Source organism: Symphalangus syndactylus, chromosome 11, assembly GCF_028878055.3.
Source record: "Symphalangus syndactylus isolate Jambi chromosome 11, NHGRI_mSymSyn1-v2.1_pri, whole genome shotgun sequence".
Lineage (NCBI taxonomy): Eukaryota > Metazoa > Chordata > Mammalia > Primates > Hylobatidae > Symphalangus > Symphalangus syndactylus.
The window spans coordinates 135090667-135114809 of NC_072433.2; the positions used below are offsets into that span (position 1 = coordinate 135090667).

The 24143-nt window shown below is 57.3% G+C and overlaps 1 protein-coding gene across 3 annotated transcripts; it reads left to right on the forward strand.

Moving 5' to 3' along the window:
- The first annotated feature begins 297 nt into the window (after positions 1-297).
- Positions 298-23568, forward strand: DPEP1 (dipeptidase 1). 3 transcript variants are annotated; one of them, XM_063612621.1, is made up of 11 exons: positions 298-368; positions 13233-13442; positions 21020-21152; positions 21403-21535; positions 21672-21822; positions 22004-22073; positions 22342-22518; positions 22604-22688; positions 22767-22842; positions 22971-23106; positions 23187-23568. In XM_063612621.1, exons 2-11 carry the CDS (start codon positions 13339-13341, stop codon positions 23355-23357), a joined length of 1236 nt encoding a protein of 411 aa, XP_063468691.1. In that variant the 5' UTR covers positions 298-368; positions 13233-13338; the 3' UTR covers positions 23358-23568. The 3 variants fall into 3 exon arrangements, with proteins under 3 accessions (XP_063468691.1, XP_055154682.1, XP_063468692.1); XM_055298707.2 differs by lacking the exon at positions 298-368 and adding an exon at positions 6615-6700; XM_063612622.1 differs by lacking the exon at positions 298-368 and having other exon boundaries at positions 13047-13442.
- The last annotated feature ends 575 nt before the right edge of the window (positions 23569-24143 follow it).

A 24143-nucleotide genomic window follows, 5' to 3' on the forward strand; every position in this document is an offset into this window, starting at 1 on the left:
GGATGGCGCGGATGCTTCTGGTTCCGGCAGCGGGACCTGCAGCAGGATTTCCGGGTGGCTTATAGAGGCTCCTGGAGGTTTGTGATCAGGAATTCAAAGTAGCGCAGATAGGGACGGCTGGGCCTTCTCACCTCAGCACACTCCGCGAAGGGCAGTGCAAATACACGCTGGCAGGAAGTGGCCGGGAAGCGGCCGGGAAGCAGGCAGAGAGCGGCTGGGAAGTGACCAGGAAGCGGGCAGGAAGTGGGCAGGAAGCGGCCGGGAAGCAGCCAGGAAGCGAGCAGGAAGTGGCCGGGAAGCAGCCAGGAAGCGAGCAGGAAGTGCCCGGGAAGCAGCCAGGAAGCGAGCAGGAAGTGGCAGGGAAGCAGGTAGGAAGCGGCCGGGAATCAGGCAGAGAGCAGCCAGGAAGCGGCCGGGAAGCGGGCAGGAAGTGGCCGGGAAGCGGGCAGGAAACGGGCAGGAAGTGGCCAGGAAGCAGGTAGGAAGCAGGCAGGTTTTACTGAGCGGTGTGGCGGCTCCAGAGGGGATGACGGAGTCTAGCAGAGAATGGGGCAGGAGGCTAGAGGTCCTGGGCAGGCCCTGGAGCAGAAGGGGAAGGGAGGGGTGGGGTGATGGGACTGCAGTAAAGGTCTGGCCCCATCCGAGAAAGGTGAGGGTAGCACACGTCATTACAGGTCAGGGAATTGCTTGGCCAGGGTTGGGGACAATTCTATCTTATTAGAATTGCCAGGAGTCAAGACAGGGTGGAGCTAGAACAAAGGAGAGGGAGTGGCAGAGAGATGGGGTGCTTGGGGCTCTCACGTGAAGCCCTGGGGACACTGAAGACTCGTGGCTGAGCTGAGTGGAGGTGGGAGAAGGAGGCAGGCACCAAGGCTCAGGGCCCTGAGAGGTGAGGGGAGAGCGCTCCTGCTTCACAAGGCCATGGGAGCTCCCTCTGCACGGTGCCTGTGTGGAGGAATTGCTCAGCTAACATGAGCTTTGAGGCTTGTGCACATGTTACAGAGAATGAGGTGGAAGCATCCACGCCAAGAGGTCTCCAGGCCATCTGGTCAAGAGAAAGCCAACAACAGGAAAAGCACAGGAGCCCACACCTGTGCCAGTCTGTGCCTAGAAATGCTGGAAGGTGGCCGGGCGTGGTGGCTCACACCTGTAATCCCAGCACTGTGGGAGGCCAGGCATGGTGGCTCCGGGCTGTAATCCCAGCACTTTGGGAGGCCAAGATGGGCAGGTCATTTGAGGTCAGGAGTTTGAGACCAGCCTGGCCAACATGGTGAAACCCCATCTTTACTAAAAATACAAAAATTAGCTGTGTGTGGTGGCACGCACCTGTAATCACAGCTACTCGGGAGGCTGAGGCACAAGAATCACTTATACCTGGGAGGCGGAGGTTGCAGTGAGCTGAGATTGTGCCCCCGCACTCCAGCCTGGGCAACAGAGCGAGACTTAGTCTCAAAAAATAAATAAAAATAAAAACCACCATTCTAAGTCCAGAAAAATTAAAATTTTAAATTATTACCCTGTATTTACCATTCATCTTCATATTGTGTAATGCTTGGCTGAAATGCAGATAGAGTAGGATTTAACTCATGCAGAATCACCAAAATTGTACAATTCGCATTTTTATTTTAATTAATTTATTAGTTTGTTTATCCATCTTGACAAGGTCTTGCTCTGTCACCCGGGCTAGAGTGCAGTGGTAGGATCACGGCTCACTGTAGCTGAAACCTCCTGGACTCAAGCCATCCTCCTGCCTTGGTCTCCTATGTAGCCAAGATCACAAGTGCGTGCCACGACGCTTGGCTAATTTTTGTGTTTTTTGTAGAGATGGGAATCTCCCTATGTTGCCCAGGGTGGTGTCAAACTCCTGGCCTCAAGCGATCCTCCCACCTTGGCCACCCAAAGTGCTGGGATCCCAGGCATAAACCACCAGGTCTGGCCTACATTGTTTATTTATGTATTTACTTTTGAGACAGGACCTCACTATGTTGCCCAGGCTGGAGTGCAGCCTCAACGTCCCAGGCTCAATCAATCTTCCCACCTCAGCTTCCCAAGTAAGTGTGACTGCAGGCACACAGCAGCCTGGCTAGTTTCTTTATGTTTGTAGAGACGAGGTCTCCTTATGTTGCCCCGGCTGGTCTCAGACTCCTGAGCTTAAGTGATTGCTGCACTGTTCCCCGGGCAAAGTTGCACAATTCACATTTTGTAACTTATAGATTAATATTTATTTTATTCTCACCAGAACAGTGGGACCCCTGCACAAAACTGGTTTTATTTTGCTCTGTACATGTGCACATCCCACGAGCACCTCTACCTTTGGCTTCTGGAGGGTTGCCCACCCTGCTCCCCCTCTGCAGCCGCCTGCCCCCCTGCTCCCCTCCCTGCAGCCCCCTGCTCCCCTCCCTGCAGCCCCCCTGCACCCCCTGCTCCCCTCCCTGCAGCCCCCTGCTCCCCCCGGTCCCCTCCCTGCAGCCCCCTGCTCCCCCCGGTCCCCTCCCTGCAGCCCCCTGCACCCCCCAGTCCCCTCCCTGCAGCCCCCTGCTCCCCCGGTCCCCTCCCTGCAGCCCTGTGCTCCCCCTGCTCCCCTCCCTGCAGCCCCCTGCTCCCCCGGTCCCCTCCCTGCAGCCCTGTGCTCCCCCCGGTCCCCTCCCTGCACCACCCCGCTCCCCTCCCTGCAGCCCCCTGCACCACCCCGCTCCCCTCCCTGCAGCCCCCTGTGTCCCCCCGCTCCCCTCCCTGCAGCCCCCTGCTCCCCCCTGCTCCCCTCCCTGCTGCCCCCTGTGCCCCCCTCTCCCCTCCCTGCAGCCCCCTGCTCCCCCCCCGCTCCCCTCCTTGCAGCCCCCTGTGCCCCCCGCCACTCCCCTCTCTGCAGCCCCCACTCTTCCTCCCACTGCTCCCCACCATGGGCTGCTTGAAGATGTCAGACTCCAAGGGCCCATGTGACTGGCCCAGCAGCAGCCCTGGGTCTCCACCCCCCCGGGTGGGGTCAGGGACAGGCCTGGCCTCCCCTGCATGCTTGAACCTACTGAGGATGCCCCCATCCCGCTGCAACCTCAGAATTCCAAAGTAAGCCTGGTCTCCAGCTCAGTGCGGTCCACACGCAGACCCTCCTTGGATTTTGAAAGCCCCTGTGGCTTTGCCAGAGGACATTCCAATCCTTGATTGTGGCTGGGGATGGAGGGAGATCAACCCATCGCACTTACAGATAAAGAAACTGAGGATGGAGTTTGTCCCAACTCCGGGGCCAGGGTCAGTGTCCCTGAGGGAGTCAGGGAGGTGGCTGGGGTCTGCCAATGGGGAGTGAACACACGGCCTGGGACCCCGAGCCCCTTGAGACTCTCTGGGCTCGTTGGGGTGGGCCCAAGCTCCCAGGCCCCCTTCTCTCTATTTCTCAACCTGCTGCCGCCTGGGGCAGATAGCCTACACTACTGCCTGGGGGGCCTCCAAGGGTGATCACGCAGCACAAGTTCTCCTGCCTGGCCTGGGACCGAGAGTCCCAGAAGCCCCTGGGCTGGCCGGATGCTCAAGGCCTCACTGAGGGCATGTGTATCTTCGGAAACAAGAACCAGCTGACATGTGTGAGGCTTTAGCCCGGCTCTCCCTGGGGTACTGTGCAGGCCCTCTCTTAAGGAGGTGGCTGTTTTGTAGCTGGAGAGCTCCGTGGGTGGCAGGACTGAACTTGAAAACCTGGTGACCTGAGAGGCAGGACGCGGGTCTGTCTCCCTGGGCCTGGGGTGGCTGAGCCGAGGTACTCGGCACCCTGTCCGGCGGCGCTGCGCGTGGTGAGTCCGGGGAGCGGAGAGCCAGGTGGAGGCCCAGGGCTGTAATGAGGGCGGAAAGCCCCTCTCCTCTCTTACTGCCTGCGACCCACCATCCGTGAGGGAGAACCTCAGAGAGTTGGCGCCCACAGCATAGCATGGAGTGCCATCACGGGCAGCGAAGGGTGAGGGTCTCAGAGGATGGAACCGGGAGGGAGGGGCCTCAGCTCGTGCCATCACAGACAGTGAAGGGTGAGAGTCTCAGAGGATGGAATTGGGGGGGCCTCAGCTCCAGGCAGGGGTGAGAGGGTGGCCTCTGGGGTGACTGTGTCTGAAGGATGGGGTAGGGAGGGTGGCGAGGCCAGGCTGAGGGGCCCTGACCTCATGGGAGCCAGGAGCCTGTTGGGGAGTCCCTGAGAGGTGCTTCACTGGGATTCACTGGGAGGAAGAGCTTCCACCCTGGTGCAGATGTGGGCTGTGGGGGTCAAAGTGGTGGGGGCAGCCATGAGGGGCCTGGGCAGGGTGAGGAGGGATGCGGGGAAGCCACCAGCCTCAGGGTAGGCTGGACGCTGGGAGGGAGGTGTTGGGGGTAGAAGTGGGGTGCCGGCCTTACGGCTGGGCCTGCAGGTTGAGGGGCCTGTGGACTCCCCCAGTGCAGACATCAGCCTGGTCAGGAGCCAGAAGAGAGAGTCCGGGGCTACTGAGCCTGCTGTGAGCCACCGGGGCCTCCCACGGAGAGAGACAGGGCCAGGCTCCCCGTGGAGCCGCAGGCTCCCAACGTTCCTTCCTCAAGGCTTATTTGGGGGCCTCTGTGCCAGGCCCTGTGGGTGGTCAGATGGGCCCCATGCTGAGTGTGGGCTCCCGTCCCTCGCACATGCAAGGAAGGGCTCATGTGAGCAGGTGCATGTGTGCGGCTCATCTGTGCATGTACGTGTGTCTGTGTGCACATGTGTAGGTATCTGTGCGTTTACTCATCACGTGGGAAAGTCTGCACGTGTCCTAGGTACGTGGACATATCTGACCATGTGGGCTTGGGATGCGTCCAGGTGTTCTCGTCTGCGGTGATCTGTGTGTGGGGGGCGTGAGTAGGTCCGCATTGCCTGTGGCTACTTATGCAGAAGTGGTAACATCCGATATGGCCGTGGTGGCGTCTGCATGTTGGCTGTGGATGGGGCTTCTGTGTGGTTCTGGGAGACAGAGCTGGGTGGAAACACAGACGTCACTGTCGAGGCTGTCACCTGCCTCTCGACACAGCCGAGTCAGCACCACCCTGTGAGGAGGGCGTGTGGGGTGGGGCCTCGGTGTATCCATCTCTGGGGATTGACCCAGGACTCTCATGCACGAGCCCACCCTGTTCACAGAGCACTGCTCCCACACCCAGGGGTCTTCTAGCAACGCTTCTCTAAACATTAACTTTCGGGGCCAGGACTACTAACCCCAGCTCTCTCCCTAAGCCTCACTATGGCCAGGAGAGGGGAGAGGCAGGAGGGCCTGGGTAGGACAAAGGACCCTGGTCAGTCGGGGACATGAAAGATGCACAAACAGAACCGGTGGAGGAAACAGAATTAAACACACACTGAGCCTTTCCCACCGCGACTCTGCCGGCTGCACCCTGTGTGTCAAGATGTGAGGTAAGGCACAGCATTTCCTCCTGCTCCTGTCCACGAAGGTGAGAGGAAAGGAATTAGAAAAGAATCACACACTCGGGCCAGGCGCGGTGGCTCACACCTGCAATCCCAGCACTTCGGGAGGCCGAGGGGGGTGGATCATGAGGTCAGGGGTTCGAGACCGTCCTGGCCAACATGGTGAAATCCCGTCTCTACTAAAAATACAAAAATTAGCTGGGCGTGGTGGCAGGTGCCTGTAATCCCAGCTACTTGGGAGGCTGAGGCAGGAGAATCGCTTGAACCCAGGAGGTGGAGGTTGCAGTGAGCCGAGATCGCGCCATTGCACTCCAGCCTGGGTGACACAGTGAGACTCTGTCTCAAAAAAAAAAAAAAAAAGAAAAGAAAAAAGAATAACACACTCGTCAGACAGTAGAAAGTCTCTGCTGCAGGCAAAGATTCTGACCCATTTCTGGGAATGAGGAGGTGAATGGAAGAGCGTGTCTGTGAGGCGGACTAGGGGGCCTCATTGGGAACATTCCAGGGTGTTCCAGCGAGAGACCAGGGAGCCAGAAAGGAGCTCAGCTCGGACGTCGCAGACACGATGGGCCGGGAGTGAGGAAGACGCTGAGGTCGGGATTTGTTCCCAGTTGGAAGAACTGGCCCCAGGACCACCCAGACAGACACACCACCCTAACCCCCCACAGCCAGAGGAAGGTCAGGAGGCCCTTCCCTAAACATGTTTTTTGAGAATCGAGATAGCTATTTTTAAAATGCTGCTGCACGTGGTGGCAGTTACTTTAAAAGGAGCTGCTGTGGACCCAGCTACTTGGGAGGCTGAGGTGGGAGGATTGCTTGAGCCTGGGAGTTGGAGTCCAGCCTGGGCAGCATAGCAAGACCCCATCTCGTAAAAAAAAAAAAAAAAAAGTGTTCATGCATTCCGGCTTCAAGGCCCCTGGTAACCGGGCATCTCCGGAGCTCGCCCCACACAAAGCCTGGGGTCGAGAGCCCGCTCACACATACGGCACTGCCCACCTTGCTGTGGCTTTATTTTTAAATATGAAATTTGAAGTGACAAAGATTACCAGCTGCTAAGGGACGTCTGCAAACGCAACAAAAGGTCCAGATGAACAATGGGAGACGCGTCTGCATTCCGTTTGGTAAATCACAGAAGAGAACAGAGTGTAGCTGACTCCAAGCAGCTCTGCCTCCCTGACGGGAGCGGGGCGGGAAAGAACACAGCAAACCTTGGAAACCACCCTCCGGAGACCAGACGCACAACCCCAAGAAAACACGGAAGAACCGTGCTGGAGACAAAACAGAGGAAATGGAGAGTGTAGGGTAAGCAGGAGGAAACCCAGGACAGGAGGCAGAAAGGAAGCTCAGACAGTCCCGGAGGCCTGGCCAGACAGAGCTCAGAAAGGAGAGGAAGAAGAGGGAGACCGGCGACTGGAAATTCCTTGGAGAGGAGGCAGAGGGAGAGCTCCAGGGAGTGAAAAATAAAGCTTCACACTAAAGCACGTGGCTGAGAAGTCGCCGCGCTCCGAGGAAAGAGGCGGCTCCAGAGCTGGAGGGAAGAGCGGTTGCCCACACACAGTCGGGCGCCATGTGCCACCCATCAACCACACGTGCACAGACGGACTGCGGCACGGTCACCTCCCGAGGGAAAAAGGTTTACCGTCCAAAGTGCACATCCAGAGAAACTACTGATGAGGGCAGAATAAAGACAGACGGGAGGACTGGGGAGTGAATTCCCGCAGACCCGCTGCTAGGGAGTGGTTGCGGGGCCCACTCTAACGGAATAGGGTTTAGTCTGCTTTGCACTGCTCCAAAGAAATCCCCGAAGCTGGGTCATCTATAAAGAAAAGGGATGGGTTTGGCTCATGGTTGTGGAGGCTGTACAGGAAGCCTGGCAGCAGCATCTGCCTTTGGTGAGGACCCCTGGAACCTCTCATCAGGGCAGAAGGGGAGGGAGCAGGTGTCACCGGAAGGATGGCCTGGAGTGTAATCGTCCATGTCCTCGGAGTTTGAACAAAGAAGTGGACAAAACGTACAAAGTAACGAACAAAACACGGCAAGAAAGCAGCGAAAGCAGGGATTTATTAGAGCGAGAAAGGTCGGGAGTGGGGTGGGAGTGGGCGCTGTTACGTAGTTTTCTGGGTTTTTTTTTTTTTTTTTTTTTTGAGAGGGAGTCTCGCCCTGTCGCCCGAGCTGGAGTGCAATGGTGCCATCTCGGCTCACTGCAGCCTCCGCCTCCCAGGTTCAAGCGATTCTCCAGCCTCAGCCTCCCCAGTAGCTGGGATGACAGGCACCTGCCACCACGCCCAGCTAATTTTTGTGTTTTTAGTAGAGATAGGGTTTCTCCTTGTTGGCCAGGCTGGTCTTAAACTCCCGGCCTCAGGTGATCCACCCGCCCCGCCCTCCCAAAGTGCTGGGATGACAGGTGTGAGCCACACCCCCGGCCAGTTTTCTGGGTCTTAAGGGCACCTTTCATGGTTCCTATATTCCTTATCTGGATGAAAGATTTGGTCTGTGGCTAATGAAAGGCTGAGGTAAACTGGTGTCTGCAGATGAAAGGGTGGCCGGCGGCCCGTCCACAGCACTTTCCTTTCCGTCTGGGACATGGTGGTGGGGGCTGTAGGAGAGCAGCCTTTGATCCTTTGCTACTGGGCGTGGGGCCTTTCCTTAGGGTGTAGCTTTTGGAAGCTGGTGTTACTTGGCCCTGGGTTCCTTGCCCCAGACCTGGAAGTTTTTCCTGGATTCAGCGTGCATTGGCCTCGGACTCTCCCCCGCTGACCTTGATGTTTTCTCTTTTAGGAAGTCAGCACAAATTAGCGTCCCATTCCCTGCCCCAGGTCTGTGTTTTCCTTGATTCAGCACGAATTGGCCTAAGTTCCCTGCTCCCAGACCCTATTCCCCTGCTCCCAGGCATCACGTGCAGAGAGGGAGCCAGAGAGTGAGGGGGGAGGTACCAGGCTCGTTTTAACGGTCGGTTCTCTTCCAAACGAACTCATTACCTCTAGAACTGCACCAAGTCATTGATGAGGGGCCCGTCCCTATGACACAAAACCTCCCAACTGGGATCCAATTTCCACGTGAGATCTGGACAAACATTCAAACTCTGTCAGGACTATAAACCAAATAAATGTGGAAGACCTACGGTGCAGGCATTACGTGAGCACTGAGATTCCAGGCTGGCAGTAGCAGGTTGGAGCAGGGCAGGCTCTGGGGGCAGGGAGGGAGATTGCAGAGTCCAGAGCTTGGAAGAGGGAAGATAAGGGCACCCAGTGTAGGGCAGGAGAAGAAAGGCAACTGGAAATTCCGGGACAAACTATAAAACCCCATGGAAAAGACAGGTTTAAGGCGACTACCTTGACCCGAGGGTGGTTCTGAGTAGCTGGTGCCTTTGTGCTCACAGCAGGACTGTCGTAAAATAGGTACCCTCCATGACTTCTACTTCACAGACGAAGAGACTGAGGCTGAGAAATTGAACCAGCTCACCCACGCTGCCCTTGAACAGTGGTCGTGAGATGGGAACCCACAGCCTACCAGGCCACGGGGCCTGCCCAACCCCCAGGATGCCCTCGTGTTGAATTAAGTCCGTGGCTTTGAGCCTCAGAAACGCTGCGAAATGCAGTCCACGCATGGCTTTCGCCCCGGTCTGGTGCTCAGAAGACGTGCACCTCCCTCTACCTGTCCCCCGTCCTCCCGCCACTGTGAGGCCCTGAGATTCTTGCGATGTTTGAATAAGGCGCCGCATTTTCGTGTTACACTGGGCCCTGAATGGTGGAGCTGAGTGATATGGTTTGGCTGTGTGTCCCCACCCAAACCTCATCTCAGATTATAATCCCCACGTGTCAAGGGAGAGACCCGCTGGAGGTGAGTGCATCGTGGGGCTGTTCACCCCATGTTCTCGTGGTAGCGAGCAAGTTCTCACAAGATCTCTGTGTTGTTGTTGTTGGTGGTGGTGGTGGTTGTGGTGGTTTTTAAGATGGAGTTTCACTCTTGTTGCCCAGGCTGGAGTGCAATGGCACAATCTTGGCTCACTGCAACCTCCACCTCCTGGGTTCAAGCAATTCTCTTGCCTCAGCCTCCCGAGTAGCTGGGATTACAGGCGTGCACCAGCACGCCCGGCTAATTTTGTATTTTTAGTAGAGATGGGGTTTCTCCATGTTGGTCAGGCTGGTCTCGAACTCCGGACCTCAGGTGATCCACCTGCCTCGGCCTCTCAAAGTTTGGGCGGCCAAAGATCTGGTTTTTAAAAGTGTTTGGCAGTCCCCCCCTCAAACTCTGTCCCCTGCTGCCGTTTAAGACATGCCTTCACTCCCTTTGCCTTCGGCCATGATTGTAATTTTCCTGAGGCCTCCCCAGCCGTGCGGAACTGTGGGTCAATGGAGGGTTTTTTCCTTTGTAAATTACCCAGTCTTGGCCGGGCGCGGTGGCGCATTCCTGTAATCCCAACAGCTTGGGAGGCCGAGGCAGGTGGATCACTTGAAGTCAGGAGTTTGAGACCACCCTGGCGAACATGGTGAAACCGTCTCTAGTAAAAGTAAAAAATCACATGTGGGGCCAGGCATGGTGGCTCACACTTATAATCCCAGCACTTTGAGAGGCTAAGGAGGGTGGATCATGAGGTCAGGAGATCGAGACCATCCTGGCTAACACGGTGAAACCCCGTCTCTACTAAAAATACAAAAAAATTAGCCGGGCGTGGTCGCGGACGCCTGTAGTCCCAGCTACTCTGGAGGGTGAGGCAGGAGAATGGTGTGAACCCAGGAGGCGGAGCTTGCAGTGAGCCCAGATCGCGCCACTGCTCTCCAGCCTGGAAAACAGAGCGAGACTCCATCTCAAAAAAAAAAAAAAAAAAAAAAAAGTCAGGTGTGGGGCCTGGCATGGTGGCTCACGCCTGTAATCCCAGCACTGTGGGAGACGGAGGAGGGCACATTACTTTAGGTCAGGAGTTCGAGACCAGCCTGACCAACATGGCGAAACCCTGTCTCTACTAAAAATACAAAAAAAATTAGCTGGGTGTGGTGCGCGCCTGTAATCCCAGCTACTCCGGAGGCTAAGGCAGGAGAATCAGTTGAGGCAGAGGTTGCCATGAGCCGAGATTGCGCCACTGCACTCCAGCCCGGGTGACCTATTGAGACTCTGTCTCAGAGAGAGAAAGGAGAGAGAGGAAGGAGGGGAGGGGAGGGAAAGGAAGGGCAGGGGAACCCAGTCTTGGATATTTCTATCTTTTTTCATTTTTTTTTTTGAGGCGGAGTCTTGCTCTGCCATCCAGGCTGGAGTGCAGTGTTGCAATCTCAGCTCACTGCAACCCCCGCCTCCCAGGTTCAAGCAATTCTCCTCCAAAAGCCTCCAAGTAGCTGGGATTACGGGCATGGGCCACCATGCCCAGTGCATTTTTGTATTTTTGGTAGAGAAGGGGTTTCACCATGTTGGTCAGGCTGGTCTCGAACTCCTGACCTCGTGATCCTCCTGCTTCGGCCTCCCAAAGGGTGTTTTTTTTGTGTGTTTTTTTTTTTTTTTTTTGAGACAGAGTCTTGCTCTTTTGCCCAGGCGGGAGTGCAGTGGTGCAATCTCGGCTCACTGCAAGCTCTGCCTCCTAGGTTCCCATCGTTCTCCTGCATCAGCCTCCCGAGTAGCTAGGACTCCAGGCGCCCGCCACCATGCCCAGCTAATTTTTTGTATTTTTGGTAGAGATGGGGTTTCACCATGTTAGCCAGGATGGTCTCGATCTCCTGACCTGGTGATCTGCCCGCCTCAGCCTCCCACAGTGCTGGGATTACAGGCGTGAGCCACCGTGCCCGGCCACAAAGGATATTTCTTTCTTTCTTTCTTTTTTTTTTTTTCGATGAGACAGAGATTTACTCTTGTTGCCCAGGCTGGAGTGTAGTGGCGCGATCACGGCTCATCGCATCCACTGCCTCCCGGATTCAAGTGATTCTCCTGCCTCAGCCTCCCGAGTAGCTGGGATTACAGGCGTGCACCACCACGCCCGGCTAATTTTGTATTTTTAGTTGAGACGGGGTTTCACCGAGTTGCCCAGGCTGATCTCGAACTCCTGACCTCAGGCGATCCGCCCACCTCAGCCTCCCACAGTGCTGGGATTACAGGTGTGAGCCACCTTGCCCAGCCCCCAAAGGGTATTTCTTTATAGCAGTGTGAAAATGGACGAATACAGTGGCCTCGAGTTCTCTCCTTAGTGGCCCCTGAGGGGGTGTGGTGCTTTGGAAATGCTATCCTGTCACCCAGTTTCTGCCTCTGAAGCGACAAGCAGAACATGGATGTTCTCAGAGTCCACGGCTGTGTGGCTAGTATTGGAGCTGAGGGCAAAAGGAAAAATTAGAATATTGGGTCTGTCTTTGTTTTAAAGGTTTGTGGGAAGTTTTGTGTTTTGTGTGTTTGTTTTTCTGAGGTGGAGTCTTGATCTGTTGCCCAGGCTGGAGTGCGGTGGCATGATCTTGGCTCACAGCAACCTCCACCTCCCAAGTTCAAGTAATTCTCCTGCCTCAGCCTCCTGAGTAGCTGGGACTACAGGTGCGCACCACCACGCCCAGCTAATTTTTGTCTTTTTAGTAGAAGGAGGGTTTCACCATATTGGCCAAGCTTGTCTTGAACTCCTGACCTCAAGTGATCCATCCGCTTCGGCCTCCCAAAGTGCTGGGATTATAGGTGTGAACCACCGTGCCCAGCTATTTTAAAGCTTTATACTTTGTTCATTATGGATTTTTTTACATGAACTCTGATTTTTTTAAAATGTTGAATGAAAATACTATTTATCATGACCTGGGCATGGTGGCTCATGCTTGTAATCCCCGCAGTTTGAGAGGCCACAGCAGGCAGATTGCTTGAGGCCAGGAGTTCGAGACCAGCCTGGGAAACGTGGGGAAGACCCTGTCTCTACAAAAAATACAAAAATTAGCCAGGCGTGGTGGTGCATGCCTGTGGTCCCAGCTACTCAGGAGGCTCAGGCGGGAGGACTGCTTGGGCCCGGGAGGTGCAGGCTGCAGTGAGCCGAGATACAGCCACTGCCCTCCAGCCAGGACGATCCTCCTTCCCTGCCGGTCTCCCCCGACCCTGCGAAACCTCTGACCAGTTTTCCCTCCTGGTCCTCCCAGCAGGCCTGGTTTAGCCCCAGTGCTCAGCCCACTGTCCCCCAGAACCCCAGACACTGCCCAGCTCTGGGATTGAGATTCTTCCGTCAGGGCACCATCTGGGAACTGCGTTCCCAGGAGCCCCCGGGCTACTTGAGTGTGCTCTGCCAAGTCCTAGAAAGGCCCTGGTTCTAAGGACGTGTCCAGCTGCTTGGCCTGATGCTCTGTAGCTGGAGTGTGGGTCCCTGTGATGCTGGAGGGCTGCAGGCCAGGGGTGCAGACCCGTCAGCATTAGGGCAGGCGCCAGGGGCACACCTGGCTGTGCAGCATCTTCCTGGAATGCCCTAATGTTTATCCCCTATGGCAAGTCATGTAAGATGATTTTTACGTGGAAAGAGGTGCTTTATGAGAATGCACTGTTTGAATGACTGTTTTCTTGCTTGCAGATCTAGGCCCCTGGGTCCTGAGGGAGGTGGTAGTAATAACAGCAGCACAGCGAGAGCCGACAGCCACTCACCACTCACCCGGGCCTGCTCTCAGCATGCTGTCCTTTCATCTGGGCTCTAGCCCCACCCCTGGGTCTGGGATCTCAGCTTCTTACTATGCCTCTGCCTAGCCCAGACAGCAACGCCCAGTCATTGGGTGTCCGGCCTTCCATCCTACCCACCCTGGTGGGGAATGTGCTGGTTACTTATTGAACATCGGAAGCTATAAACAGGAGAGCAGCCAGCTATCATCATTTCCACCCACACCTCTGGTGCCTCTCCTGGCAGGTAGAGTGGCTCCTCACAGCCTGAGGCTCATCCTTCTGCACGGGCTGGCAAGGCCAGCACAGCGGCACCGGGGCAGCAGTGCACGCAGGTCCCCGGGGACCCCGCCATGTGGACCCGATGGTGGCTCTGGCCCCTTGTGGCCGTCTGCACTGCAGACTTCTTTCGGGACGAGGCAGAGAGGATCATGAGGGACTCCCCTGTCATTGATGGGTGAGTGCTCACCTAAGCCAGGTGCTTAGGGAACCAGAACTGGGGCTGGGGGAGCCGGGGCTGGGGGAGCCGGGGCTGGGGGAGCCGGGGCTGGGGGAGTTTGGCCTGGGGAGTTGGGGCTGGGGGAGCCGGGGCTGAGACTCGTGTGCCCTTGGCTTGGGGCTCAGTTTCAGTTTCAGTTTCTGCGAAGGTGCTGGGCCCTTGCCCTTTCCTGGCCCCTGCTGCTTTGTGGGGTCTCTCAGGGCCCCCAAAGACTGCAGCAGATGAAGGTCTGCAGGGACCGGGCAGGAAGGAGGCAAGGCCCCACTCCCTAACCCCGAAGCTCAGAGTGAGGTCTGGGCCTGGGGACGCTGAGGCCCTGCGCCCCAATCTCTCCCTGTGCCTCAGCTTCTCCCGAAAGGGCAGGTGCGGGTGGCACCCTCAGGCCCTCTCAGCCGGCGTCCTTTTGGCTCTCTCCCCACTCCCCCCGGCCTGCCTTCTCCCCAGGGAAGGCCCATGCCACTGGGGCCCCTGCCTGTGCTGTGCTGTGTGCCCACCCGGCCCCCACCCCCGATCTTGCTGGGGCGCCTGGGTCACCTGCTTCTGTCCTGACCTCCACAGGGCGGAGATCTCCACTGCCCGGGTGTCCGACCCTCCTCCCCGCCCCTTCCTGGCCCGGTGCCCCGACACTGGGTCACCATGGAGGCCTCCTGCTTCCAGGCGCCAGACTCAGATCAGGGTCCACACTGACTCTGCGTTGGGGTGGGAGGGTCACTGAGTCCGCCCTGTGTCTGGCACGGTGTCTCCACCTGGAAGATGCCTCTGGGTTTTGTTGGGGAAAAACTCTGAAAAAAGCAGGGAAACCCGATGTCTTGTTGCATAAGAACTTCAGGGAACAGGCCGGGCTGGGCAGTTTACGCCTGGAATCCCAGCACTTTGGGAGGCCTAGGTGGGCGGATCACCTGAGGTCAGGAGTTCGAGACCAGCCTGGCCAACATGGCGAAACCCTGTCTCTACTAAAAATACAAAAATATTAGCCAGGCATGGTGGCGCATGCCTGTAGTCCCAGCTACTCAGGTGGCTGAGGCAGGAGAATCACTTGAACTCGGGAGGCAGAGGCTGCAGTGAGCCGAGATTGGGCCACTGCACTCCAGCCTGGGCAACAGAGTGAGACTCCATCTCAAATTAAAAAAACTTAAGGGAGCAGAGGCAGCTCCAGAAAGGGAGCAGAGGGTGGTCCCGTGCATCCTCATGGTTTAAAATGGTCATGCCAGCTCCAGCCCTCACATCTGCATGCCGGCCAGCAGGGAGGAGGGAGACATAAAGAAGGGGAAAAGGACAAGCAGCAGGTGACTGTCAGGGTCAGGTTTTTGTTTTGTTTTGTTTTGAGACAGAGTCTCACTCTGTCACCTGTCACCCAGGCTGGAGTGCAGTGGCGTGATCTCAGCTCGCTGCAACCTCTGCCTCTTGGATTTAAGCAATTCTCCTGCCTCAGCCTCCCAAGTAGCTGGGATTACAGGCACCGGCCACCATGCCCGGCTAATTTTTTCCGTATTTTTAGTAGAGACGGGGTTTCACCATGTTGGCCAGGCTGGTCTCAAACTCCTGACCTCAAGTGATCCGCCTGCCTCGGCCTCCCAAAGTGCTGGGATTGCAGGCGTGAGCCACCGTGCCTGGCCAGGGGTCAGTTGTTAGAAGCCGTTACAGGACCCACCTTCATCCCTTGGCCACGACCAGCGACACAGGGGCATGAAGTATCTTCAGCCCAAATGGCTGTGTGCCCACTAAAAACGAGGGGTTTTAAAGTTACAAAGGAAAAGGAGGAGAATGGGTCCCGGGGCAGCCATGAGTCTCCCCACAAACAGCTCCTGAGTGTGTGCTTGCCACTTTTCCGGCTCTTTCTAGCACTCCTTGGAGCAGGATGCCGGATTCCATATCCCAGCTAAGGGCACTGCCCCAGCTGCACAGATAAGGAGGGTGGGTCTGATTAGCTGCAGAACTGCAGTTTGCCCTGGCCATGAAGCAGGCAGGGCCTCCGTCCCACTGAGAAACCAGAGGCCCCACCTTCTCATGGTTTTCTCCAGCAAGAATGGAGAGGGATGGCCGGGCGCGGTGGCTCACACGTGTGGTCCCAGCACTTTGGGAGACTGAGGTGGGAGGACTGCTTGAGCCCAGAAGGTTGGGGGCTGCAGTGAGCTGTGATTGCACCCCTGCCCTCCAGCCTGGGCAGCAGAGTGAGACCCTGTCTCAAAAAGAACAAAGGAAGGAGGGGCTGCAGGAGGAGGAGGGAGGGGAGAGCAGAGAGCTGCCCCGTTGTAGCCTCTCCCTCCAGGGGCGGCTCCTAGGGTCCTGGGAATCCCTACATCCCAGGCTAATGTCTGAGATGGGCCGCCGGCGTCCTCAGGCCAAGGAGTAAAGTCTCCTGGGAGCCCTGCCCAGCCCCGCCCAGGACAGTGCCCAGTGTAGGGCTGCACCTAGCGATGAGGCTGCCGCCCGGGCAGGGTCCCTGGCTGGAGCTCATGGTTCTCTCAGCAAGTGGGTCCTGAGCACCCACTCGGCTCCGAGGGCTGGGGAGAGGCGCGTGCCAGCCCAGGCTGTCATGTGGACTCGCTGTGGCCAGAGACAACCTCGTTGTCGCAGAAGCTTTGGGAGAGACTCACACCAGCATCAGGCGTGCGCCCGCCCATCCGCCCGGGGCTGGGGCCGGAAAGTGTGCCAGGCTGGGCTTGGGGGCACCAGCCCAGGGGAGGTCAGGAACGACTGGGACCCAGGAAGGGCAGAACCCTCCCCTTGTTTCCCCTGAGGAGCTCTGTGGGTGCATTTGCCTTGGAAAAGCTCATTGCAGGCACATAGATTGGAGCTGGGTCACGGAGAGCAGAGCCCACAGCTGGAAATGATTAACAGTTACTCATCTGCCTCTCCCAGCTGCCCTCCAAGGAAGGCACCAAGACACCCTCATGTTACAGATGGGGAAACTGAGGCACAGAGGGAGCTGTCCTCCAAGGAAGGCACCAAGACACCCTCATGTTACAGATGGGGAAACTGAGGCACAGAGGGAGCTGTCCTCCAAGGAAGGCACCAAGACACCCTCATGTTACAGATGGGGAAACTGAGGCATAGAGGGGCGGTCTGGAAACTGCATGTGGAGAGGCCCCTGCGGCCTCGTGCCAGCACACACCCTAACAAGGCAGTCCCTTCTGAGGCCGAGACAGGGGTGCAGCCTACATTACAGGAAGGAGACTGAGGCCCCAGACCCAGTGACGGGGAAGGGGAACCCCGAGCATTCCCCAGGGTCGGGGGTCAGGCCTCAGCCCCTTCCCATCCTCCTCACAGCCTCTGAGTCACAGGATGAGGGACGAGGGCTGTCTGGGGCTGCAGTCGGGCCTGGTCGGTCCCGGGACTCAGATCTGCTGGTTGAAACACAGATCAGGGCTGGGCGCGGTGGCTCACGCCTGTAATCCCAGCACTTTGGGAGGCCGAGGTGGGCGAATCATGAGGTCAGGAGATTGAGACCATTCTGGCTAACACGGTGAAACCCTGTCTCTACTAAAAATACAAAAACAAAATTAGACGGGCGTGGTGGCGGGTGCCTGTAGTCCCAGCTACTCGGGAGGCTGAGGCAGGAGAATGGCGTGAGTCCAGGAGGTGGAACTTGCAGTGAGCGGAGATTGCACCACTGCACTCCAGCCTGGGCGACAGAGCGAGACTCTGTCTCAAAAAAAAAAAAAAAAAAAAAAAGAAACAGATCAGATCGTAGCCCAGAGCCTGCCCTGGGCCTTAGAGCTGTGTTTCTTTTTCTTTTCTCTTCTCTTTTTCTTTTTTCTCTCTTTTTTTTTGGAGAGAGTCTCGCTCTGTCACCCAGGCTGGAATGCAGTGGTGCAATCTTGGCTCACTGCAAACTCCACCTCCTGGGTTCACGCCATTCTCCTGCCTCAGCCTCCTGAGTAGCTGGGACTACAGGCGCCCGCCGCCACACCCGGCTAATTTTTGTATTTTTGGTAGAGACGGGGTTTTACCATGTTAGCCAGGATGGTCTCGATCTCCTGACCTTGTGATCTGCCCACCTCGGCGTCCCAAAGTGCTTGGATTACAGGCATGAGCTACTATGCCCGTCCTGAGAATTGCATTCCTAACGAGAGTGGATTCCCTTTGCTCCTGGTCTCTGACAGGCCCTGCTGGGCAGCTGGATTCAGACCCTCCGAGACCCTCACTCAGCCACCAGCTCTGACGGCCCCAGCTTCCACTTCCTCTGTGTTTCCCTTCCTCTGTGTTCCCCTTTCTTCTCTTTTCCCTTCCTTCTCCTTTCCCTTCCTTCTCCTTTCCTCTTCCTTCTCCTTTCCTCTTCCTTCTCCTTTCCCTTCCTTCTCCTTTCCCTTCCTTCTCCTTTCCCTTCCTTCTCCTTTCCCTTCCTTCTCCTTTCCCCTTCCTTCTCCTTTCCCCTTCCTTCTCCTTTCCCCTTCCTTCTCCTTTCCCCTTCCTTCTCCTTTCCCTTCCTTCTCCTTTCCCCTTCCTTCTCCTTTCCCTTCCTTCTCCTTTCCCTTCCTTCTCCTTTCCCTTCTCCTTTCCCTTCCTTCTCCTTTCCCTTCTCCTTTCCCTTCCTTCTCCTTTCCTCTTCCTTCTCCTTTCCCTTCCTTCTCCTTTCCCTTCCTTCTCCTTTCCCTTCCTTCTCCTTTCCCTTCTCCTTTCCCTTCCTTCTCCTTTCCCTTCTCCTTTCCCTTCCTTCTCCTTTCCTCTTCCTTCTCCTTTCCCTTCCTTCTCCTTTCCCTTCCTTCTCCTTTCCCTTCCTTCTCCTTTCCCTTCTCCTTTCCCTTCCTTCTCCTTTCCTCTTCCTTCTCCTTTCCCTTCCTTCTCCTTTCCCTTCTCCTTTCCCTTCCTTCTCCTTTCCTCTTCCTTCTCCTTTCCCTTCCTTCTCCTTTCCCTTCCTTCTCCTTTCCCTTCCTTCTCCTTTCCCTTCTCCTTTCCCTTCCTTCTCCTTTCCCTTCTCCTTTCCCTTCCTTCTCCTTTCCCCTTCCTTCTCCTTTCCCTTCCTTCTCCTTTCCTCTTCCTTCTCCTTTCCCTTCCTTCTCCTTTCCCTTCTCCTTTCCCTTCCTTCTCCTTTCCCCTTCCTTCTCCTTTCCCTTCCTTCTCCTTTCCCTTCTCCTTTCCCTTCCTTCTCCTTTCCTCTTCCTTCTCCTTTCCCTTCCTTCTCCTTTCCCTTCCTTCTCCTTTCCCTTCTCCTTTCCCTTCCTTCTCCTTTCCTCTTCCTTCTCCTTTCCCTTCCTTCTCCTTTCCCTTCCTTCTCCTTTCCCTTCCTTCTCCTTTCCCTTCCTTCTCCTTTCCCTTCCTTCTCCTTTCCCTTCTTTCTCCTTTCCCTTCCTTCTCCTTTCCCTTCTCCTTTCCCTTCCTTCTCCTTTCCCTTCTCCTTTCCCTTCCTTCTCCTTTCCCCTTCCTTCTCCTTTCCCCTTCCTTCTCCTTTCCCCTTCCTTCTCCTTTCCCTTCCTTCTCCTTTCCCTTCCTTCTCCTTTCCCCTTCCTTCTCCTTTCCCCTTCCTTCTCCTTTCCCTTCCTTCTCCTTTCCCTTCTCCTTTCCCTTCCTTCTCTTTTCCCTTCTCCTTTCCCTTCCTTCTCCTTTCCCCTTCCTTCTCCTTTCCCTTCCTTCTCCTTTCCCTTCTCCTTTCCCTTCCTTCTCTTTTCCCTTCTCCTTTCCTCTTCCTTCTCCTTTCCCTTCCTTCTCCTTTCCCTTCCTTCTCCTTTCCCTTCCTTCTCCTTTCCCTTCTCCTTTCCCTTCCTTCTCCTTTCCCTTCTCCTTTCCCTTCCTTCTCCTTTCCCCTTCCTTCTCCTTTCCCTTCCTTCTCCTTTCCTCTTCCTTCTCCTTTCCCTTCCTTCTCCTTTCCCTTCCTTCTCCTTTCCCTTCCTTCTCCTTTCCCTTCCTTCTCCTTTCCCTTCCTTCTCCTTTCCCTTCCTTCTCCTTTCCCTTCCTTCTCCTTTCCCCTTCCTTCTCCTTTCCCCTTCCTTCTCCTTTCCCTTCCTTCTCCTTTCCCTTCCTTCTCCTTTCCCTTCCTTCTCCTTTCCCTTCTCCTTTCCCTTCCTTCTCCTTTCCCTTCTCCTTTCCCTTCCTTCTCCTTTCCCTTCCTTCTCCTTTCCCTTCCTTCTCCTTTCCCCTTCCTTCTCCCTTCCCTTCCTTCTCCTTTCCCTTCTCCTTTCCCTTCCTTCTCCTTTCCTCTTCCTTCTCCTTTCCCTTCCTTCTCCTTTCCCTTCCTTCTCCTTTCCCTTCCTTCTCCTTTCCCCTTCCTTCTCCTTTCCCCTTCCTTCTCCTTTCCCTTCCTTCTCCTTTCCCTTCCTTCTCCTTTCCCTTCCTTCTCCTTTCCTCTTCCTTCTCCTTTCCCCTTCCTTCTCCTTTCCCTTCCTTCTCCTTTCCCTTCCTTCTCCTTTCCCTTCCTTCTCCTTTCCCTTCCTTCTCCTTTCCCTTCTCCTTTCCCTTCCTTCTCCTTTCCCTTCCTTCTCCTTTCCCTTCCTTCTCCTTTCCCTTCCTTCTCCTTTCCCTTCCTTCTCCTTTCCCCTTCCTTCTCCTTTCCCCTTCCTTCTCCTTTCCCTTCCTTCTCCTTTCCCTTCCTTCTCCTTTCCCTTCTCCTTTCCCTTCCTTCTCCTTTCCCTTCCTTCTCCTTTCCCCTTCCTTCTCCTTTCCCTTCCTTCTCCTTTCCCTTCCTTCTCCTTTCCCCTTCCTTCTCCTTTCCCTTCCTTCTCCTTTCCCTTCCTTCTACTTTCCCTTCCTTCTACTTTCCCCTTCCTTCTCCTTTCCCCTTCCTTCTCCTTTCCCGTTCCTTCTCCTTTCTCTTCCTTCTCCTTTCCCCTTCCTTCACCTTTCTCCTTCCTCTGTGTTCCCGTTCATCTGTGTTCCCCTTCCTTCTCCTTTCCTCTTCCTTCTCCTTTCCCTTCCTTCTCCTTTTTCCTCACCAGAGCTCCTGCCCTCACCACCAGCTCCTGGGAAAAGGTTGGAGAACCTCAGTCCTTTGCAAGTTTAGAAGGATCTGACTGGAGTTTGGGTGCAGGGCTCTTCCCTGGGGACAGAGGCAGCAGGGAGGCCTGGGTAGCCCCCAAAGCCTGTACTCGACGCCCTGCTCCCCAGGGGGATGGGGGGTCCCAGGCCCCCCAAGGTCAGGCCGTTCCAATTACCCAGCCACCCACCATATTCCCCAAGAGGCAATTTGATCTTTAAACTGAAAACTCTCAGAAACAGTATCACCCCCAGGCCCTTGCCCCTTCGCCCACGTCTCCAGTCTTGTCCATTGAGGTCATTTGGCTCCTTGTGTCCCACCCTCAATGTGTCCGACCCCCAGCCTCCTCCACGAGAAAGGCCCTGGAAGGGATGGGCTACCCAGCTCCCTGAGCTCCTGGCTCAGGTTTCCCTGCCCTGGGGGTAGGCACAGTTGGGAAACGCAGCCTGCGCAGGTATGTTCAGGTGGCCGGTGATCCGTCACCCCCGTGGCCTAGACTTCAGTCCTGCGTCCGTCGTGAGGAGGAGGAAGTCGGGGGGGAGAGCAGCCCAGAGGCCAGGAGCTCGGAAGCCCCCAGTTCCCAGTGGCCGCCCTGACTGCCTGGTCTCTCCCCGGCAAACTCCAGGCACAATGACCTCCCCTGGCAGCTGCTGGATATGTTCAACAACCGGCTGCAGGACGAGAGGGCCAACCTGACCACCTTGGCCGGCACACACACCAACATCCCCAAGCTGAGGGCTGGCTTTGTGGGAGGCCAGGTACCGCCTGCCCTGCCTTGCGCTTGCCCTGTGTGGGGTCATCCCGTCTCCTACCTCGGGCCTGGCTACAGTGCGGCCGTCCCTGTGGTGGTGTTCCTCCAGGCTCCCTCGGTGCCACAGGCCGTTGTAGAGACAGACACCCAGGCCCAGGGAGGGCTTCCCAGGGGTGGGAAACCAGACTCCCACAGGCATGTAGGGGGTGGGTTGAGACCTGGCTGCATCAGCTCCTGGTACCCCCTGCGGCCCCCAGTTCTGGTCCGTGTACACGCCCTGCGACACCCAGAACAAAGACGCCGTGCGGAGGACGCTGGAGCAGATGGACGTGGTCCACCGCATGTGCCAGATGTACCCGGAGACCTTCCTGTATGTCACCAGCAGCGCAGGTGGGGTCCTGACCTGGGCCCTCCAGGTCCTGCGTCTTCCCACCCATCCCTCATCCTGAGCAGCAGGTGCTGGTCAGGACACCTCACCCTCCAGACGCCAGGTGCCCACTCCCCTGCACCCTGACTCTCCCCACAGGCATCCGGCAGGCCTTCCGGGAAGGGAAGGTGGCCAGCCTGATCGGCGTGGAGGGCGGCCACTCCATTGACAGCAGTCTGGGCGTCCTGCGGGCGCTCTATCAGCTGGGCATGCGGTACCTGACCCTCACCCACAACTGCAACACGCCCTGGTGCGTGACTCCCCACGGGAGGCCCCCGGGCTGTGGTCAAGAGGGAGGGGCAGACAGTCCCTGCCATCCTCCTGAGCCCATCCCCTCTGCCTGTGAGTCCCAGGCTGGGCCTTGCCTGCTGGGCTGATGGGAGGCCGAGACCACCACTCACTCCTTGGGCACCTGCCTTTTGTTCCTGCAGGGCTGACAACTGGCTGGTGGACACGGGAGACAGCGAGCCCCAGAGCCAAGGCTTGTCACCCTTTGGGCAGGTGAGTGGGGTGGGAGGGGCCAGTCACCCCCAAGGAGAAGGCAGAGGCCCTGGAGGGTGACCAGAACGATGCATCTCCACACATGGGACGTCAGTGTCCTTGTCTGTAAAGTGGAGCTGGCAGCCATCCCCCCAGGGTGGGTGCTGAGCCCTGAGTGGCTGTGGACTTTCAGCCATGAAGGATGATGACTCACATCTGGTCCAGCCCATCCTCCTCCCCAGCTCCGACCCTGGGGGCTGTGAGGGTGGACGGAGCCCTGTCTTCCCAGCGTGTGGTGAAGGAGCTGAACCGTCTGGGAGTCCTCATCGACTTGGCTCACGTGTCTGTGGCCACCATGAAGGCCACCCTGCAGCTGTCCAGAGCCCCGGTCATCTTCAGCCACTCCTCAGCCTACAGTGTGTGCGCAAGCCGGCGCAACGTGCCTGACGACGTCCTGAGGCTGGTGGTGAGGGCCGAGGGAGCCACCCCCACCCCGCCTCCCTGGACAGGCCCTCCCGGCTCTCAGCTGCACCGTCTTCCTTCCCGTGCAGAAACAGACAGACAGCCTGGTGATGGTGAACTTCTACAACAATTACATTTCCTGCACCAACAAGGCCAACCTGTCCCAAGTGGCCGGTAGGTGGGGTGTGAGCGGCCAGGGGGCCCAAGGGGGAGGGCCTCACTTGGGACCCATACCCACTGCTCCCTGGACAGACCATCTGGATCACATCAAGGAGGTGGCAGGAGCCGGAGCCGTGGGTTTTGGTGGGGACTTTGATGGTGTTCCAAGGTAAGGGGGTGAGAGCTCTGTCCTGTGGATGCGCTGGGAGGTTCATGACCCTGTCAGAGGGATAAGGCGGCTGGAAGAGGGACCTGTGTCCTGGTGTGGAGGCCCAGGTTCTCCTGGCCTCAACACAGGGTCCCTGAGGGGCTGGAGGACGTCTCCAAGTATCCAGACCTGATTGCTGAGCTGCTCAGGAGGAACTGGACAGAGGCGGAGGTCAAGGGCGCACTGGCTGACAACCTGCTGAGGGTCTTTGAGGCTGTGGAGCAGGTGAGGATGGGGTGGCCACCTGAGTCTCCCCCACCACCACCAGCAGGCAGGCTGCCCCACCCGTGTCTGTCTGTCCCCAGGCCAGCAACCTCACACAGGCCCCCGAGGAGGAGCCCATCCCGCTGGACGAGCTGGGGGGCTCCTGCAGGACGCGTTACGGCTACTCCTCGGGGGCTTCCAGCCTCCATCGCCAGTGGGGGCTCCTGCTGGCCTCCCTCGCTCCCCTGATCCTCTGTATGTGTCGCCTGTGAAACCTGGGAGACCAGAGTTCCCTTTAGGGCTCCCGGAGCTGAGGGAAGACCCACCCAGCCCAGGACTCCAGATGCCAGGAGCCCTGCTGCCCACATGTAAGGACCAGGGTCTCCTGAGTGGACGCCTGGGCTTACCTGGGGGGCAGGATGCCTGGGGTCAGCTCAGGACAGGCACACAGTAAGCCCTCAATAAAACCACCATCCCTTCACATGCTGGGGTACGTGTCATCTGCATCCAGCCCAGGATGGGGCGCGTTTTGTGAAAATGGCTCCTGGTTGGACGTGGGGCGCAGGAGTGCCCGAGTCTTTGGTCCAGGCCAGAAGGGCTCAGGAGGTGTGAAGAGGGCTTTGTACGGACGCGGCTTGAGCGTCTTTAGGGACACAGTCTAGGCTCCAGTAGCCACCTCCAGCCCCGCACTGGTGCACACACCCCACCCCTGCACACACCACTGCACACCCCCCACCCCTGCACACACCCCCCACCCCTGCACACACCCCCCACCCCTGCACACACCTCACCCCTGCACACACCCCCCACCCCTACACACACTCCCCACCCCTACACACACCCCCACCCCTGCACACACCCCCCACCCCTGCACACACCCCCCACCCCTGCACACACCCCCCACCCCTACACACACACCCCACCCCTCCACACACACCCCACCCCTCCACACACACCCCCCACCCCTGCACACACCCCACCCCTCCACACACACCCCCCACCCCTACACACACACCCCACCCCTCCACACACACCCCACCCCTGCACACACCCCACCC

What these genes read in the sequence shown, in the direction of transcription:
- DPEP1 (XM_063612621.1), top strand. Translation starts at nt 13,339, where the DNA reads ATGTGGACCCGATGGTGGCTCTGGCCCCTTGTGGCCGTCTGCACTGCA. An exon ending in CTGGCTTTGTGGGAGGCCAG is followed by an intron (nt 21,153 to 21,402) that starts GTACCGCCTGCC and finishes TGCGGCCCCCAG; the next exon opens with TTCTGGTCCGTGTACACGCC. An exon ending in GACTTTGATGGTGTTCCAAG is followed by an intron (nt 22,843 to 22,970) that starts GTAAGGGGGTGA and finishes GCCTCAACACAG; the next exon opens with GGTCCCTGAGGGGCTGGAGG.